Here is a 15,899-nt window from a genome sequence, read left to right on the forward strand (position 1 = left end):
CCATAAGTGTGTTAGTATAAACACGATTTTTGTGTTATTTCTTACAAACTGAAGGATGTTTAAATAATTTTCTATGGCAAATGACAGTATATCATTTCTATGATATACAATAGCCTACAAACCAGGAAATGTCCACTTCTAATCATTCAGGATGTGGTTACAGCTAAACTTGCTATTACTTTAGCTTTATATATAGCTGTCCTACTATAAATATTGACAATTTTCTTCTATAGCAAACACATAACTGAGGGAAAAAAGCAATTTAGAAAGATTATGGTCAGTAGTTTTAAACCTGTTATTTGGTTAATCTTAAGTGTAAAATTTTATTTTTTAAAAGACAATGTAATTTTTTTTTCAGTAAGTACTAGCAACATTTACCAGTTTGAGTTTCACAAACTTTGTACTAAAGCAAAAACAGTTTATTTTCTGTGAATAATGCACCAGAAAGTTAAAAAACACCATATATTCAACAACAAAGTCATTTACAGTTGTCACACAGAGAGTTTATTCATTATTGCATATTTATCTCTACCACACCACATTAAAATGATTTAATATTAACAGCTGTCTATGTACACTGCTAATCAAGCAGAAGGATGTAACGTTCAGCACAAAGATCTTGAACATTGGACTTTATTATTCTGAAATGATATTGTTACTGAAGTAAAGATTTCCAATCTGTTTGTGAATCGCTTCAAAACATCAGAAAAGGAAAGACCTGACTATGTAAAACCTTAATGTAAAATTACAGACCAAAGACAAGATCTATGGTTCATGTTGGTGCTAAGGCTGATATCACAATGTTTCAGGTAAGACGGGTAAATGTGTGTAGATCATATTCCTCTGGGATCTGGAGGGATCTTCTCTTAGAAATCAATAATGCATCCACAGATCTTCCTTATTTGTCGTTTCTGAGGAGCGTTCAAGATGAACTCAATGCTGCGTGTGTCCACAGAAGAAGACTCGCTTCCTTCTCCCGTATGTCCTTCAGGATTACTATGAATCTCAATCTCCACTACAGTCTCAATTTCCAGTGGATCTTTTACCTGTAAAAACAAACAAATACAAGAATGAATCCGCGATCCAATAGGGTTTTACAGTCTTTTAAATGCCACAGACGCTCATCTGAGAGCAAGAGATCCGTTTATTTCACACAATTTACACTGAAAAATTAAAATGTAAAAACATTAATATTTGACCATTTTTATAGTACTGTATTTATTTACTCATTTTAATATATTTGTATTTACTTATTTGCTTATTCATGATTTGTTTTAATCTAATCAATCTAATGTTTAATTTAATTTCTATTTTTTTTATATTCTTACTGTGTTTATTTATTTTTGCTGTCAAACAATTAATTGTGATTAATTGCATCCAAAATAAAAGTTTGTTTACATAATGTGTGTACTGTGTATATTTATGTATATATAAATGCACACACATACGGCATGTATTTTGAAAATATTTACATGTATATATTTATATTCATATAATTCCTATCATATATAAATATATTTTTCTTAAATACATACATGCATGTGTGTTTATATATTCATAATATATACACACACACACACACACAATACACACATACTGTATATTATGTAAACAAAAATTTTGACTGGATGCAATTAATCGCGATTAATCCTTTGACAGCGTATACATGTATACATGTATACATGTAATCAATTCCAGCAATCCTTTGAGGTCCCAGTATACAAAAACCCCTAATTTGATATTAAATGCAGAGCTGACTATATACCATTAATCTACTTATTGTTAATTTTATTATCTAAAAATGTATTCAAACATTTGTGTCTAACTACTTTTTTGGAGGCACTGAATTCACAAACAGCCACAAACCAGATACTGAACCTCGGAAATAGTGCTTTATTCAGGTTTTCCCAATTCTTACAATCATTAAAAAGGATTTAAGGGAGTTATATCTTAAAACAAATCATCCTACCTACCTGGCTTGTGGCTGTCAGGAGGAGCTAAACATTCTCTTTAATTTGGAAAAAAAGCCTTGGTCTTTCGGTTTGTGCCCTGTGACGGTCTGATTACTGCCCCCTCCTGGACAGAGACAGGAACCGGTTGTAACATTAGCACCTCAGACTCTAGATGTGACTAATCTACTGATGACTGTACCTGTGGTGGTGCTGGTCACTCCATTGACTGTTCCCTCCACATCGGTCTCGTCCTCTGCGTAACTCATCACGAGGGCTCGCTGCCGGTCTGTCAACATCCTGGACAGAAGACATACGGATGGATCAGTTTAACCTTAAACAGCAGCAAAACAAGTCCTTATAGCCCCGTTTCCACCGCAGGAACCAGGACCTAAATAAAGTTCCGGGTAAAAAATTGCCCCTCAGAAGATCCCTGCTAACAAGGTATAACTTTTTCAAAGGTTCTGAACTTTTGGGGGCAGGACTTGGGTGCTGAGCATGCTGATTGGTTGAGTTCACGCAGCATTGTATTTCAACCACCATTTACTAGCATAATTTTCAAAATATTACAGAAATGTAGTTTTAAAAGTATTTCAGGCGAGAATGTAGTTGTTTAAAACTCAAATCTGCGGTTTATTTATAAAGACGGCTCCAGGCGATCACCGGGCGCTCAGTGCTCATGTATCCCACTGAGAAGAGCATAACCTCGGCTAGTCCTTCTGACATTTGCTGCTGGCTCTGATGTCTCTTTAGTGGTAAAACATAAGATATAATTCGTTTTGGGTAAATGTAAATCTTTGGTCTTTATTTTTTATTCTATTAATATGTTAAATTGAAAATGAAGAGAGGCAATTGTTCAATAGAATCTTTTGTTTTGTAATGTATGCCTATACATACGTTCCCTAAACTACATTTCTGCAACTATTAATATTTTTAAATGAAAACGAAAAGCGGCAGTGGTGTTCGATATCATATTTCGTCTTATCGAAAATACAAAAATTGCAGTAGCCGAGGCGAGCTGACTGATGTTATCAAGTACGTTGCTTTTGCAGAATTACCGTACTTGCGTCCCCGGGAGTTCACACTCCCGAGTCGAACATACATGGTATTGAGAAATGCACGCAGATCTACATCACCAGACTATTTGCCTATTCTTCATGGTACTTTAGATAGCAACAGGTCTGGGGGGAAAAAAAGTTCTGGGACAAATTGTTGCAGGTAATTTCGGTGGAAAAGCGGCTTATGTCGTGTATAAACTTACTTTGGGATTTTGATCTTGACGTGGACGTAGTGGTCACCACAACCGTAGCCACTGACCCGTGGAATACCTTTACCAGAGAGCCGGATCCTCTGGTCGGCCTGGATCCCAGATGGGATCTACAAAAACATTCACTGAGTGAATAACTGTTTTTAAATGCAGAAGAATATCTAAAATTGAGTAGTTCACTCAAAAATTTAAATTTGCTGAATATGTACTCACTCTCAGGCCATCAAAGATGTAGATGAGTTTGATTTTACGTTTGACAGATTTGGAGAAATTTTGCATTTCTCACTTGCTCATCAATGGATCCTCTGCAGTGAATGGGTGCCGTCAGAATGACAATAATCCACACCACTCCAGTCCATCAGTTAATGTCTTGAGAAGCAAAAACTGCGTGCTTATAAGAAATAAAACCATCGAGACGTTTGAACTTTGCTTTGGCCAAAATTTGAGTCTATATCCATAATAACTTTTCTTCCCATCAGTGAAAAAGTTTATCCCTTGCTGTCCTCTCATATCAAAATCCACCAACATATTTAAGTGGTTTGGACAGTTTACACTTGTAAATAGTGCTCGATCTGTGTATATTTTCTGTATACATTTGTGAACAACTGATGAAATGCTACATTCCTCTGAATCTGTTCCAATGAAGAAACAAACTCATCTACATCTTGAATGAGCTGAGGGCGAGTACATTTTCATAAATTCATTTTAGTTGAACTGCTTCTTTAATTTTACAATATGGTCATGTTAAATGTCCCACCGACAGATTGATGGTCTCATAGAGTCCTTGTGCTCTGACCGTGCCGCCCAGTATGGCCTGAGCCACAGAGATCATGACATCAGAGTGAATGTCAGCACCGTCTCTCCTGAAGATCGGACTTTTCTGGACCTGAGAGTATCAACACAGACAATGAGTGTCAAATATACAAGCATGTATATACATGAAATATCAAATATATACACATGATCACAACGGCCAACAGCCCAGAATGTTCCTGCATAATCCAGTCCATTCACTACAAAGAGACGTCAGTCTTCAAACAGAGAGACTAATTAAGTACTGATAGTCCTTATATAGGGACAGAAAGCTCTGCCAAGGGCACACAGCAGATCATTTAGATGGGTACATAGACATGATAATCTGAATTGTTAACAAATATTAGCTTCATTTTCATTGTCAGTCTAATTTGAGAAGCAAATAAAATAATTTCCCCAAATATTTCAAAGGTATTAAACACTTCTCTGCTGTAAATTATAAATGTTTGGAAACTTTACTGGTATCAAATAAAATTGTAAATTGGAGCTATAGTCTGATTATTATTAATAACTATAAAGAAATAAATCTGTCGAAACAGTACATTTTTAACACCAGTTATCAGCAAAGACAGATTTTTTTAATCAAATTGTAGAAACACTATTGAGAAGTACTAATACATATTTAAAAATATTTATGTTTTTTTTTATTATATGTTAACAATGAAAATATGTAAAATAACACATTATATATGTATTATATGTTAAAGGGGTCATATGCCAATTTTCCAAAAGTTTTTTTTGGTAGTGTAAAAACCACCTTTTTTACCGTGTGGGTATTTGCATAAGGCAATCTGATTGGCTGACGCCTGCGTTTGGTGCTTCAAAAGTTGAAAAGTTTTCAAACTTCTGCCGCGAGCAACGACCCAACGCGACGCGATGGACCCACAATTCAGTTCGGCAACGCTTGATATCACTCCATTCAAAGTAAATGAGAAGCGTTAATGCTGATGCCCCGTGTGAATGGGGCGTAAGACACCAGTGCAGTCTGTGCTAAAACGCTACTGTCAATCAAACTATTGTGGGATGGGCTTCGTCCGTGTGATGTCACACAGACAGACGGCTGGATATGAGAAAGGGGTAAAGATTTTAGTAGATTTATAAAAAAACACTGGGTGGATTTTTATCATTATAGGGTGGTTGTGTACACACACTGCCAACACATTTCAGTTCAAACAACTTGTAAAAGTGCATGCAGCATTATATGACCCCTTTAAAGAAATGTATTATAGTACAATAATATTATAAACACAAACACATTTTCAATATGGACTTTGACTTTTGAACACAACTGTACCTATATACACTCTTATATGTGAAGTGAAGTGAAGTGAAGTGACATTCAGCCAAGTATGGTGACCCATACTCGGAATTCGTGCTCTGCATTTAACCCATCCAACGTGCACACACACAGCAGTGAACACACACACACCGTGAACATACACCCGGAGCAGTGGGCAGCCATTTTATGCTGCAGCGCCCGGGGAGCAGTTGGGGGTTCGGTGCCTTGCTCAAGGGCACCTCAGTCGTGGTATTGAGGGTGGAGAGAGCGCTGGACATTCACTCCCCCCACCTACAATTCCTGCCGGCCGGGGACTCGAACTCGCAACCTTTCGATTACTAGTCCGACTCTCTAACCATTAGGCCACGACTTCCCCACAGGGCTGTAGAATTATTCATTCTGATTGGTTGACTTAAATGTAATCTCTACAACGAATGCTTCTGAAACCTGAAAACAGTGGTTATGTACTCACTCTGAATGTAATGAAGATCTCTTTCTTCCCCACAGGCATTCGGACCGTCTGCCCATCCTCGATTCCTGAACGTCACAGTAAACAAACCCTCAAAACTCAATCCATTCCCTCCAGCCAGTATCTCTTCACTGAATAGAAGCAGCTAACTCACCGGCAGGAACTGGCACCGTGACGGCCCTCCTCTGTTTGGTCTGTCCCGTCCCCCGGCACGCTGTACAGGGCGAGGTGATGACCGAGCCCCTCCCGCTACAGCGCCGGCATGTGGAGCGCATCACGAAGGGCCCCGTGTTCACCGTCTCCTGCAGGGAAAAAAACCACAGATGCCGAGTCATCAGACACGTCTAAATGAGCTGATGCGCTCGAGGGCGTCACTTACCATGCCCGTCCCGTTGCAGCTGCCGCAGTGCTGGACTTTGGATCCGGGCTCATGGCCTCTGCCACCGCAGCGCTGACACATGTCCTCGATTTGGACCGTTATCTCCTTATTCACTCCTTTGGCAGCCTGAGCGAATGTGAGCTCCATCACATACTGTTAGCAAACAGAACAGAGGAGAGGGATTTCAATAATGCAGACAGAAATGCAGACAGAATTTCCATGACATCTGTATAGCGCAGGATGTCATGGAAATTGACGCATTTTGAAATAAATTAAGCAACGCTACACAATAAATCACATTCGAAACCGTGAAAGAGCATCAGTAATTATTAAATTCTTGAATAGATAATATATATATTATTAAAAAGGACTGCTATTTAAATGTCATGTTCTGCGTGTCTCGGCACAGTTTTAAAGACCATTTCACCACTGCAGTTGAATAAATCATAATGGCATGTCAAACAAAGAAATTCAATGGTTTTCATGACAATCAGCAAAAATAAAATTCCAGTTAACTAGGAATTATTATAAGATTCTACTAATATATTGTGCATTAATTAATATATTACGAAATCTATTACTATTGTATAGTAAAATTTACTTCTCAAAGAAATATTAATAAAAATAGCTATTGTTATTATAATTATTATTAGTAGTATATAATTATATTATGGAACATTAAGAGATTTTAACATCCACGTTTTAATTTATACAGTAAAGTTCCAATGTGTAGAACTTTATTTGACACCTCCAAAAATAAATTAAATAAATAAATAATGCAATGTTTTATCATAAATTAATGGTCATTTTAAAGGATTGATTAATTTGTGAAGTTTTATGAAATCAATTAGACATCTTTAATGACAAAAAAATTTAATAATAATAATAATAAATCTATATTTATACGAAAGATCGTAACTCGTTAGTGTGTGAAACTGAGAAAAATTACTTTTAATTTTTTTTATTTGTCCAGCCAAATTAGTTATAGGTAGGACACTGGAAATTTGGCAATTAGATGTTTTAGTAATGAAAATGATCTACATAAAAAAAATTTGTGGGCTCAAACTAGTTTTTTACCCTTATTTTGAAGTTACTGTACTCTGCTTTTGCATTCTCTGCAAAAAGTGAGAAGTCACACCGAGGCAAAAGGCAGTAACTTCCACATTATCAATGTTTGGTTGCTGATCACCATTTACAAAATCGTTATAGTAACACCTGTATAAAATCTACTGATCATGGGCTGTCTCATATTGGCTATTGAATAGTAATGTGACCGTTTTAAAGTTTTTTTTGACTAACAAGCAGACTGAAAGTAAAACATGTGACCGTTTTGCAAACAATTTATTTGCTATGCTCCGCAACGTAAAAGAATGCTGACATAGCATAATTGCTTTTATTTTGACTTGAATGAAATAGCCTAATGAACGACTTGTGGATTTATGTGAATGTCAGCAAGCAGGAATAATGCTCAGAATGCTGATTAAACATCTGCAATGACGTTCATCGCCATGGATTGATTTTATCTGGTTACAAGAAAAGGTAGGATTTGGATTTAATTGCGAACTGTTAGTAGGCTACTGATTTTATAATCGATCATTCGATCATTTCAAATGAATATATAACCTTGTATGAAAATACCACATGAACCGTTAATGCAGGATTTGAAAATGTTTTACAAGACGTGAGGGCACAAATTTAGATGAAAAAGTGAGGCTTTCCTGGACAGAGTTCTCAAAAACCGCTTTTTTTCAACATCGCATCATATTACGTCACATAAGGGAGTCGTGTGCCGCACTCTGCTTTGAGCGCGCGCGAGTCAGTGTGTTTTCGGTAGTTATTTTTATTTCAATTTATCATTGTCATGGTAAATTATTGTGTTTGTGGAGGTTGCAAAAAAAATTAAGAGGAATTTATTTTTTGGGGGGGGGATACAAAACAAAATTTTGTATAAAAAAAACTAAGTTTGGGAAAAAATAAAAGGGAGTTTGGGGAAAATAAAACTGATTTCATAGAGCCCTTATTGTCCAGTGTATACCAAACACAGACCACATCTGACCTCTTGTGGCTGATCAAAGATGGCGTTGAAATCCCCAAAGCCTCGAGCTCCAGAAAACTCGCCAAAGATCTTGCGGAAAAGCTCCTCGGGGTCGATGCTGCTCCCTCCACTCCAGTACTGCTGATGTCCCGTGCCGGCCTGACCCGCGTCAAACCCAGCAGAGCCGTACGTATCATACTGTTTCCTCTTCCCCTCGTCACTGAGCACCTGAGGACAAAACATTCAGTCACTTATTATTCCACACCGATGCCAGAACAAGCTTTCACAGAGCAAACGCTTCAAACCTCATAGGCCTCAGCGAGCTGTGCAAACTTCTCCTTCGCTTGAGGGTCGTCTTTGTTAGTGTCGGGATGATACTTCTTTGCCATCTGAATGAGGGAAAACAATAACACAAACTGTCAAATGCAAACAAATTAGACTGGAAATAGTCGTCACACTTTTTACTCCAGTGAACATTTCATCTAAATGTGGAAAATTCATCTAACACTAGAAATCTGCTGTTTATAAGCTTTAGTTTGAATGCTGTAAAAAAAAAGAAAATAGTAGTATTTATACATTTATAATACCAGCAAACACAGTTTTTTTTTTTAAAGTATAATACTAAAAATTATTTTTTATTACAAATAGATTTAGTACTAGTAAATATAATTCAAATATATGAATTATATGAGCAATAGTTATTATATATTAATACAATAGTATTAATGTTATATATTAATGTACTTTTATGCAATATATTATTATTAATCTATTTTATATTATAAAATAAACAGCAAACATTTAGGGGAACCTATATTTGCGAAAAGAAAATTCGGAGCTGAAAAACGTACATAAATTTGAGATGACATTTAGTTTTTCCTTCATTTGCTTTGCAAACCTGCTGTTTATTAACAATGATTTGAGAACAATATTCTTTTCTTATATTATAAACTACCATCTCGAGTACAGCAGTCATTGTAAGGTATTATAGACTATTTTTAATTACAATTTAAGGGCCATGTTTTATCTGTTTATTGTTGTATTTATAAATAAATTAAAAAAAGAATTATAGCAAAAAAACAATACAGCAAAAAAACAAAACCATTATGGCCAACAGAAAATATAAATAATTTATATGTATAAAACATGCATCACTGCTAATTATACTATATCTGACTCAAATCATAGTTACTAAAATACATCATTTTTGTGACAACTAGCCCCGGTCGCTATTCACAATAAGATGCCAAACACACAGTAGTCAGGTGTCTAGCATTACCTGGTAATAAGCTTTCTTAATCTCCTTCTGCGTAGCTGTGCGTGGAACTCCTAGGATCTGGTAGAAATCCTGTTTTCTAGCAGGAGAGCTGGTGTGGAACGACATCTTACAGATGATATGAGCAGAAGGGCTCAGCGCTGTGACACACAATAATATCATTACAATTATGAACAGCATACTCACTATTGTTTTAATATAGCAACATTTCATGTAGCAACTACAGAATTTTATAACAAATACCACAGACAGAACCCTTATAAATCTGATACACTGCACACTGAAGAATTTAGTAGTGTTTCCCACATTAAACACAAGCCAATAAATAGTGAAATACAATATTCAATGTAAAGCCAGTACAAGTGCAGCTAAGAATATGCTTTAGAAAAATAACTGCTGAAGTCAGCCCCAATTTGAATTAATTAATCAATTCATGAATTACAAATATGTGGATTACTATTATTATTATTGTTGTGCTAATATTTTAATTATTAAAGTATTAATTATAAAATCAGTAGTTAAGTAATTAAATTACTAAGATTATTATCATCAATTATACATTATATTATTTTTAATATACTTTATTTTACATTAATATATAATATATAAAAATAAAAATAAAACATACCGTGTATATATAGGGGAAAATATTAGCAAAACATTTTTGGTAACAAGTAAAGCTTACATACATTTGAAAATGTAATTTTAGCTCGTCCTCCATTTACTTAATTCAATAATAATAATAATGATTAAATAAATAAAAACCATGGATGAAATTGAAATGAAAATGTTTTGATTACTTTTATTCATAACAGGACTAATAAATAAGATTAGGCTGCTCTTGATCAAAGTGATCACGTGTGCATGTGTTGCTTTAGAGCTGAATGCAATAATATAACGTGTTTGCTTTCTGACCTAACGTTACAAGTGCGCGTTTAATGGCTTCATCATCATATCATGTCATCTATCACATGAAGCTGAATGTAAGTCAGCCCTGATTTATAAACGCATATGTTGAACTCTGTGTGTGGTTTGATGCTCAGGCCTCGGTCTCTCACCTGTCATGCCTCTCAATGTCACCGCAGTCCCGGCTCCTCCGCCGCGCTGCGTCCACACCCAGCGGCCCAACAGCGTCGAGAGACTCCTGTGCGCTCCATCCGCGCTGGACAGGAGAGGAGAGCAGGCCCGTCTGTGGCCGGAGGACACCGCCGCCGCGATCCAGCGCGCAGAGCTGCGAGCCGCGGAACACGCCATCTTTGCCACTCACAGACACGAGAGCGACTGCGCATGTGCAAGCAGCAAACGCATCCAAGTAGGGCTCGCTGCAGCCCACAAGATCCAGGGGGCGGGGTTGGATCCACATCTAGGGGGTGGAGATGGGTAGGTTTATGGGAGAAGATGGGTGGGTTTAGGGGATCAGGAGTTGGATCTGGACCCAACCACGCCCCCTGGATCTTGTGGGCTGCAAGCGAGACACTCCTCCACGCATGCGCACTACTGTTAAGAGTGCGCTTCTTGGTTAGTTTAGCCAATCCTATCCTGATGAACGCGTGTGAGCTGAAGTAGAGTGGACGGGCTCGTGAAGATGAAGTTGAGGAATTTATTCCAGCATTAAACACAATATAGTGAAATACCATATACAGTGCAAAGCCGATATAATTCAAACGCGTTATACAATTCAAGATTATAATAACTTTCAGACTGACTATTTAATGAAAAGAAAAATAAACAGGAAATAGACTGAATAATAGAAATAAATTACATAAAAATACAAGTACAGTGCAGCACAGTTCTTATTTTTTATTATTATTATTATTATTTTTAAATGCACAGATATTATTTCACACATTATGACTACCATTTTTAGACCATTTCGTTTTTTCTCCAACAAGAAAGGTGGTTGTCTTGACTGAAATAATAATAATAATGAAATTCCAGAAAATCGATGCAAATATAAATTAGCTAATACATATTATATGTTTATTTGATACTTGAAATAAATACATTTTAACTGAAATAAAATAGACATAAAAAGAAACATTTTATTTCAGCTACATTTCACTTTTAGTTTAATGAAATAAAATTAATCAAAATTAGAAAAAGAAATAAAAGAAAGAAAATATAATAAAAACTATATATACATGCATTTTTATAAATGCAGCAAAAACTAATGAAAATGATAGACAAAATAAAATGACTAAAACTTTAACTAAAAGTTAAACGAAAACAGAAAATATAAAAACAAATATCAAAATATTAATAAAATATGTCACTAGTCATACTAAAATAGGCTAACACTGGTTCAAAGTGTTTAGTCATGTTTATTTTTTATTTTTTTTAGAAATATGTATTTTTTCCAGAAACACATGTATTTAGAAATATACTGTTACTATTATTCGTATAAAAAAATGTAGTATGGTATTTCCGTGTAAACACTTTACTGCCAATTTAATGTAGCCTGGCGGAAACTACGGATCCCGGCAGCGTTTTTATTTCGCAGACGCACACGATATATATAGACGGCGTGGTTTGCTGCAGCGCCTGTAGAGAGAGTCGATGGTTTGTAGATCTGAGCTCTGCGTCACAAGAAACGCACAACGCACTCATTCAAACGCACGCGTCGCGATCATCATCACAACACCGAGACACCCGGAAGGTTCAAACGCGCGGCCAGCAGCTCAGCATGAATCGCTTCAAGACCTCCAAATATAAGAACACCACTCCCAAAATCCCCAAGAAAGATGTGAGTAGAGCTCTGCGCGGCGCGGAGTGTCTGGTGTTTTGGGCTCCGAGGTGAAGGAGTGGTGCAGATGCACTGATCAGCTCCAACTTCCTCTATCCTCAGCTAGACATATGTGAAGCTTCATACACTTTGATATGCACGATCATGAGGCATTAGATGCATATGAATGTGTGCGATATGAGCGGGGATCATGCTGTCATTCGTCTTATGAGGATGCATTCAGTACAGTTGAATTGGGATTGTTTAAACTTGATATGGGTTCGCTCTGATCTGCACCGTATTTTACGTATATGATTGGAAGAAGGTAAACAAAACGGCGTAAATGCATAGAATAAATTCACATGACAAACAGGGCGTTAGGAAAATATGGGAGAAATGCAAAAAAAAAAATCATTAAAAATTAAACGTTGTATATGTCATTTGGTGACCAGCTTCACTGCGATAATCAAGGACCAAAGACTTCAATATGAAATAATTAAATGAGTTAATAATTACGTCATAAATTATACCAAAAGTTAAATGTTCTAATTTATTTTATGAATAATTAAAATTATAAAATGAAATCATTAAATAATTAAATCAATTTGTCTCGCAAGACTATGAAAGCACAGAGTACGCCTTAAAATATTAACACTTTTTTTTTTTTAAATCGCTGCATTTTAATAATTTTCTTTGCATAATAATTTTTGCCTCCTTTTAATAATAAAATACCACAAATGTCAACACTGTAAATAAAATCCACCTACTTCAACTTAAAAACTAGCTTGTAATTTTTAGCATAAAAGTCAAATTGGAGTCATCTTAACCAAAATTATATTTAAGTGACTTAAAAAAAAAATGATAGAAAATGATATAGAATAAATAAATGTAAATTAAATATGCTTCCAAACCATGATTTCTAAGAACTTTTTTAAATATTTATTTTAATTTAAATTTGAGTAATTTTCTTATGTGCTTTTGTCATTTTTACTTTTTAATATATTTATATTTAGCCTCAATTTGTATTATTTCAAGTTTTAATCATGTTGTTTTTAGTACTTATTTTGCCTTAATTTGTATTTATTTTAGTTTAAGTTTTAGTAATTTTATCTGCTTTTGTCATTTTATTTTTAAAATGAATATTTAGCGATTATTCAAGTCAACATTCCAAGACAAATGGGTGAATTTGAATGATTAACTTGTTTAATTATTTATTGTTTTAATTGTTTGACAGTAAATCAGAACATTTGACTTTTGGTTTATATAATTATTAATTAATTTAACAATTTTATTCGGAGCTCTTCTGCACATTGGTTTATCATCTTGGCACTTTTTCACCTGACTGCCTAGTTTTTGGCTGATAAAACTACAACTTTGCATATTCAAATCAGATGGAGTGCTCTGCAGTGATTCTGGTTTTTACGGGGACAAACAGGTTATGTGTGGTGTTGTTAAATAACAGCCTGAGGTTCACAGTGAATGCTTCACATGCCTGAGCTTTATATGATCACATGTGTGCAGTGTGCAGTGTACACATACAACGGCCCTAAAGATACTGAAGCACATGTGGAAGTGTGTGAATGCATTAGATATAGACCAAATATATATATATTTTTTTTCTGATATAGGTGATTTATTATATATTTATCAGTCGCGAAACACTGTGATTGTCATCAGGTTTTTGCTTTATGACCCCAGAAGTGGCGACTGATGATCTCTTATGAGAAATGCAAGTGCAGTTCACCCAAAAATGAAAATTGTCATCATTTACTCACCATCCACTTGTTTCTTCTGCTAAACACAAAAGAAGACATTTTGAAGAATGTTGGTAAACAAACAGTTGATGGTACAAACAGTATTTTTTTTCCACACTATGGAAGTCAATGGGTGCCGTCAACTGCTTGCTTACCTATATTCTTCAAAATACGAAAGAAACTAAGGATTTTCATTTCTGGGTGAACTGTCCCTTTAAGACTGAACGGTTGAGTGGATTGATGTTACAGTGTTGGATGGATTTGGATCTCACTGAACATGAATATAGCGTACAGTATATTATGTAGTTGTTGTCATTGGTCTTCAGCTGTACTGTATGTCTTCATTCTGTTTTGAAGAAACACACGGTGTAAGTCACATGACACACTGTTAAAGATTGACAGTACAAATCCAGCGGCATTAAATGTCAATTTGTGGTGCAGAAGTTTAGCCGAGTGTCTGGATGCAAAACGCTGACCGATGCCACTGTAAGCGTAACGTGAGATCACGGCAGGATGGAGAGTTTTTTTGCCAACATATATTTTCATTCAACAAGGATGCATTCAATTGATCAAAAGGGACAGTAAAGACATTTATAATATTAAAGATTTTGGTTTTAAATAAATGCTGTTCTTTTGAACTTTGTTCATCAAACAAACCTGAAAGATAAATATGTTTCGGTAGTTTCCACAAAAATTATAGGCAGCACAACTGTTTTCAACATTAATAATAATAATAAATGTTTCTTGGGCAGCAAATCTTCATATTATCGTGAATTACGAATTAGCCACCTCGTAATATACATAAGAATTGGTCGTGGTTTTTACTGTATTTTTGATCAAATAAGTGCAGCATTGGTGAGCAGAAGAGACTTCTTACAAAAGCATAAATAAAAATAATAATAAAAAAAATCTTAATTGTTCTTTTTTAGCAGTTTTGTCATTCGGCAGGGGAAAACTGTTTGGTCCGTGTGCTTTGTTAGAACTGGTTTTGGATGGTTTGGGGCTGGATTTCAGGTTTAGGGTTTCAAATGCATATTCTCTGTGTTGTTTAAGAAGCCAGAAGGCCTTATTTTCATGTTTTATTTGTATCTTGTCTCGTAATGCACTGGCTCATCGCCTCTGGTGTAGGAGTGAGTGTGATTCTCTGTAATGCATCACGAGCAGAAGAACTCAAACCAGAGCAGGCGTTTGTCTCGGACGCCTGAGTGGAAGGGTTTGAAACCGTTCGGCTGTTCTTCTGCATTTCCTCAAGTGTGTGTTGCACTGTTGGGGAGAGAAAGTGCTGTATTTCTATCCGTTTCCTCTTTCCTGTTTGTGATGAAGTCAGATGTTCAGTCAAGAGGCATCAGCTGGTTTGATTCAGTTGTGATCAGTGCCATCTTTTGTCAATATCTCAAGACTTTTGGTGTGTTTCAGTGTTATTTTAGTATAGTTTATGAACTAAAATAGTATTTAATAATGTTTTAAATGAGATTTTCATATTTTCAGTAAAATTTTAGTTTACTGTGTTGTAATTTTTTTATGCTTTTATATTTAGCATTAATCTATATTTATTTTTGTTAACTTTAGTAATTTTGTGTTTCAGAATTTTTATTAGGCTTTTTTGTTTAATTTTTCTATTTAGCTTTAATATACAGGTCCTTCTCAAAAAATTAGCATATTGTGATAAAGTTCATTATTTTCTGTAATGTACTGATAAACATTAGACTTTCATATATTTTAGATTCATTACAACACAACTGAAGTAGTTCAAGCCTTTTATTGTTTTAATATTGATGATTTTGGCATACAGCTCATGAAAACCCAAAATTCCTATCTCAAAAAATTAGCATATCATGAAAAGGTTCTCTAAACGAGCTATTAACCTAATCATCTGAATCAACTAATTAACTCTAAACACCTGCAAAAGATTCCTGAGGCTTTTAAAAACTCCCAGCCTGGTTCATTACTCAAAAC

At 35.3% G+C, this 15,899-nt stretch overlaps 2 protein-coding genes across 3 annotated transcripts in view; one reads left to right on the forward strand and one right to left on the reverse strand.

Annotated features, from left to right (window-relative positions):
* Positions 1-385: 385 nt before the first annotated feature.
* Positions 386-10,975, reverse strand: LOC306862805 (dnaJ homolog subfamily A member 3, mitochondrial-like). Of its 2 annotated transcripts, XM_079405809.1 has the most exons (12): positions 10,526-10,930; positions 9,471-9,607; positions 8,497-8,580; positions 8,213-8,419; positions 6,157-6,309; positions 5,932-6,079; positions 5,781-5,845; positions 3,974-4,102; positions 3,211-3,326; positions 2,152-2,249; positions 1,974-2,076; positions 401-1,046 (listed from the first exon to the last, which is right to left on the reverse strand). In XM_079405809.1, exons 1-11 carry the CDS (start codon positions 10,719-10,721, stop codon positions 1,988-1,990), a joined length of 1,422 nt encoding a protein of 473 aa, XP_079261935.1. In that variant the 5' UTR covers positions 10,722-10,930; the 3' UTR covers positions 401-1,046; positions 1,974-1,987. The 2 variants fall into 2 exon arrangements, with proteins under 2 accessions (XP_079261936.1, XP_079261935.1); XM_079405810.1 differs by lacking the exon at positions 1,974-2,076 and having other exon boundaries at positions 386-1,046; positions 10,526-10,975.
* Positions 10,976-12,009: 1,034 nt separating this feature from the next.
* LOC306864209 (coronin-7-like) overlaps positions 12,010-15,899 on the forward strand; it is a 157,526-nt gene continuing 153,636 nt past the window's right edge. The window contains exon 1 of the mRNA XM_079408039.1: positions 12,010-12,210. Within this exon, the coding sequence (XP_079264165.1) occupies positions 12,151-12,210 (60 nt within the window). The 5' untranslated portion in view covers positions 12,010-12,150. The remainder of the gene's footprint in view (positions 12,211-15,899) is intronic.

This window comes from Barbus barbus, assembly GCF_936440315.1.
Source record: "Barbus barbus genome assembly, chromosome: 4".
NCBI lineage: Eukaryota > Metazoa > Chordata > Actinopteri > Cypriniformes > Cyprinidae > Barbus > Barbus barbus.

Excerpts from the sequence above, each read along its gene's own strand:
- LOC306862805 (XM_079405809.1), bottom strand. The coding sequence starts at position 10,721 with ATGGCGTGTTCCGCGGCTCGCAGCTCTGCGCGCTGGATCGCGGCGGCG. Across the intron at positions 8,420-8,496 it reads AGCTCGCTGAGGCCTATGAG|GTGCTCAGTGACGAGGGGAA; the intron begins GTTTGAAGCGTT and ends TTTTGTCCTCAG. Across the intron at positions 4,103-5,780 it reads AGATCTTCATTACATTCAGA|GTCCAGAAAAGTCCGATCTT; the intron begins GTGAGTACATAA and ends TGATACTCTCAG.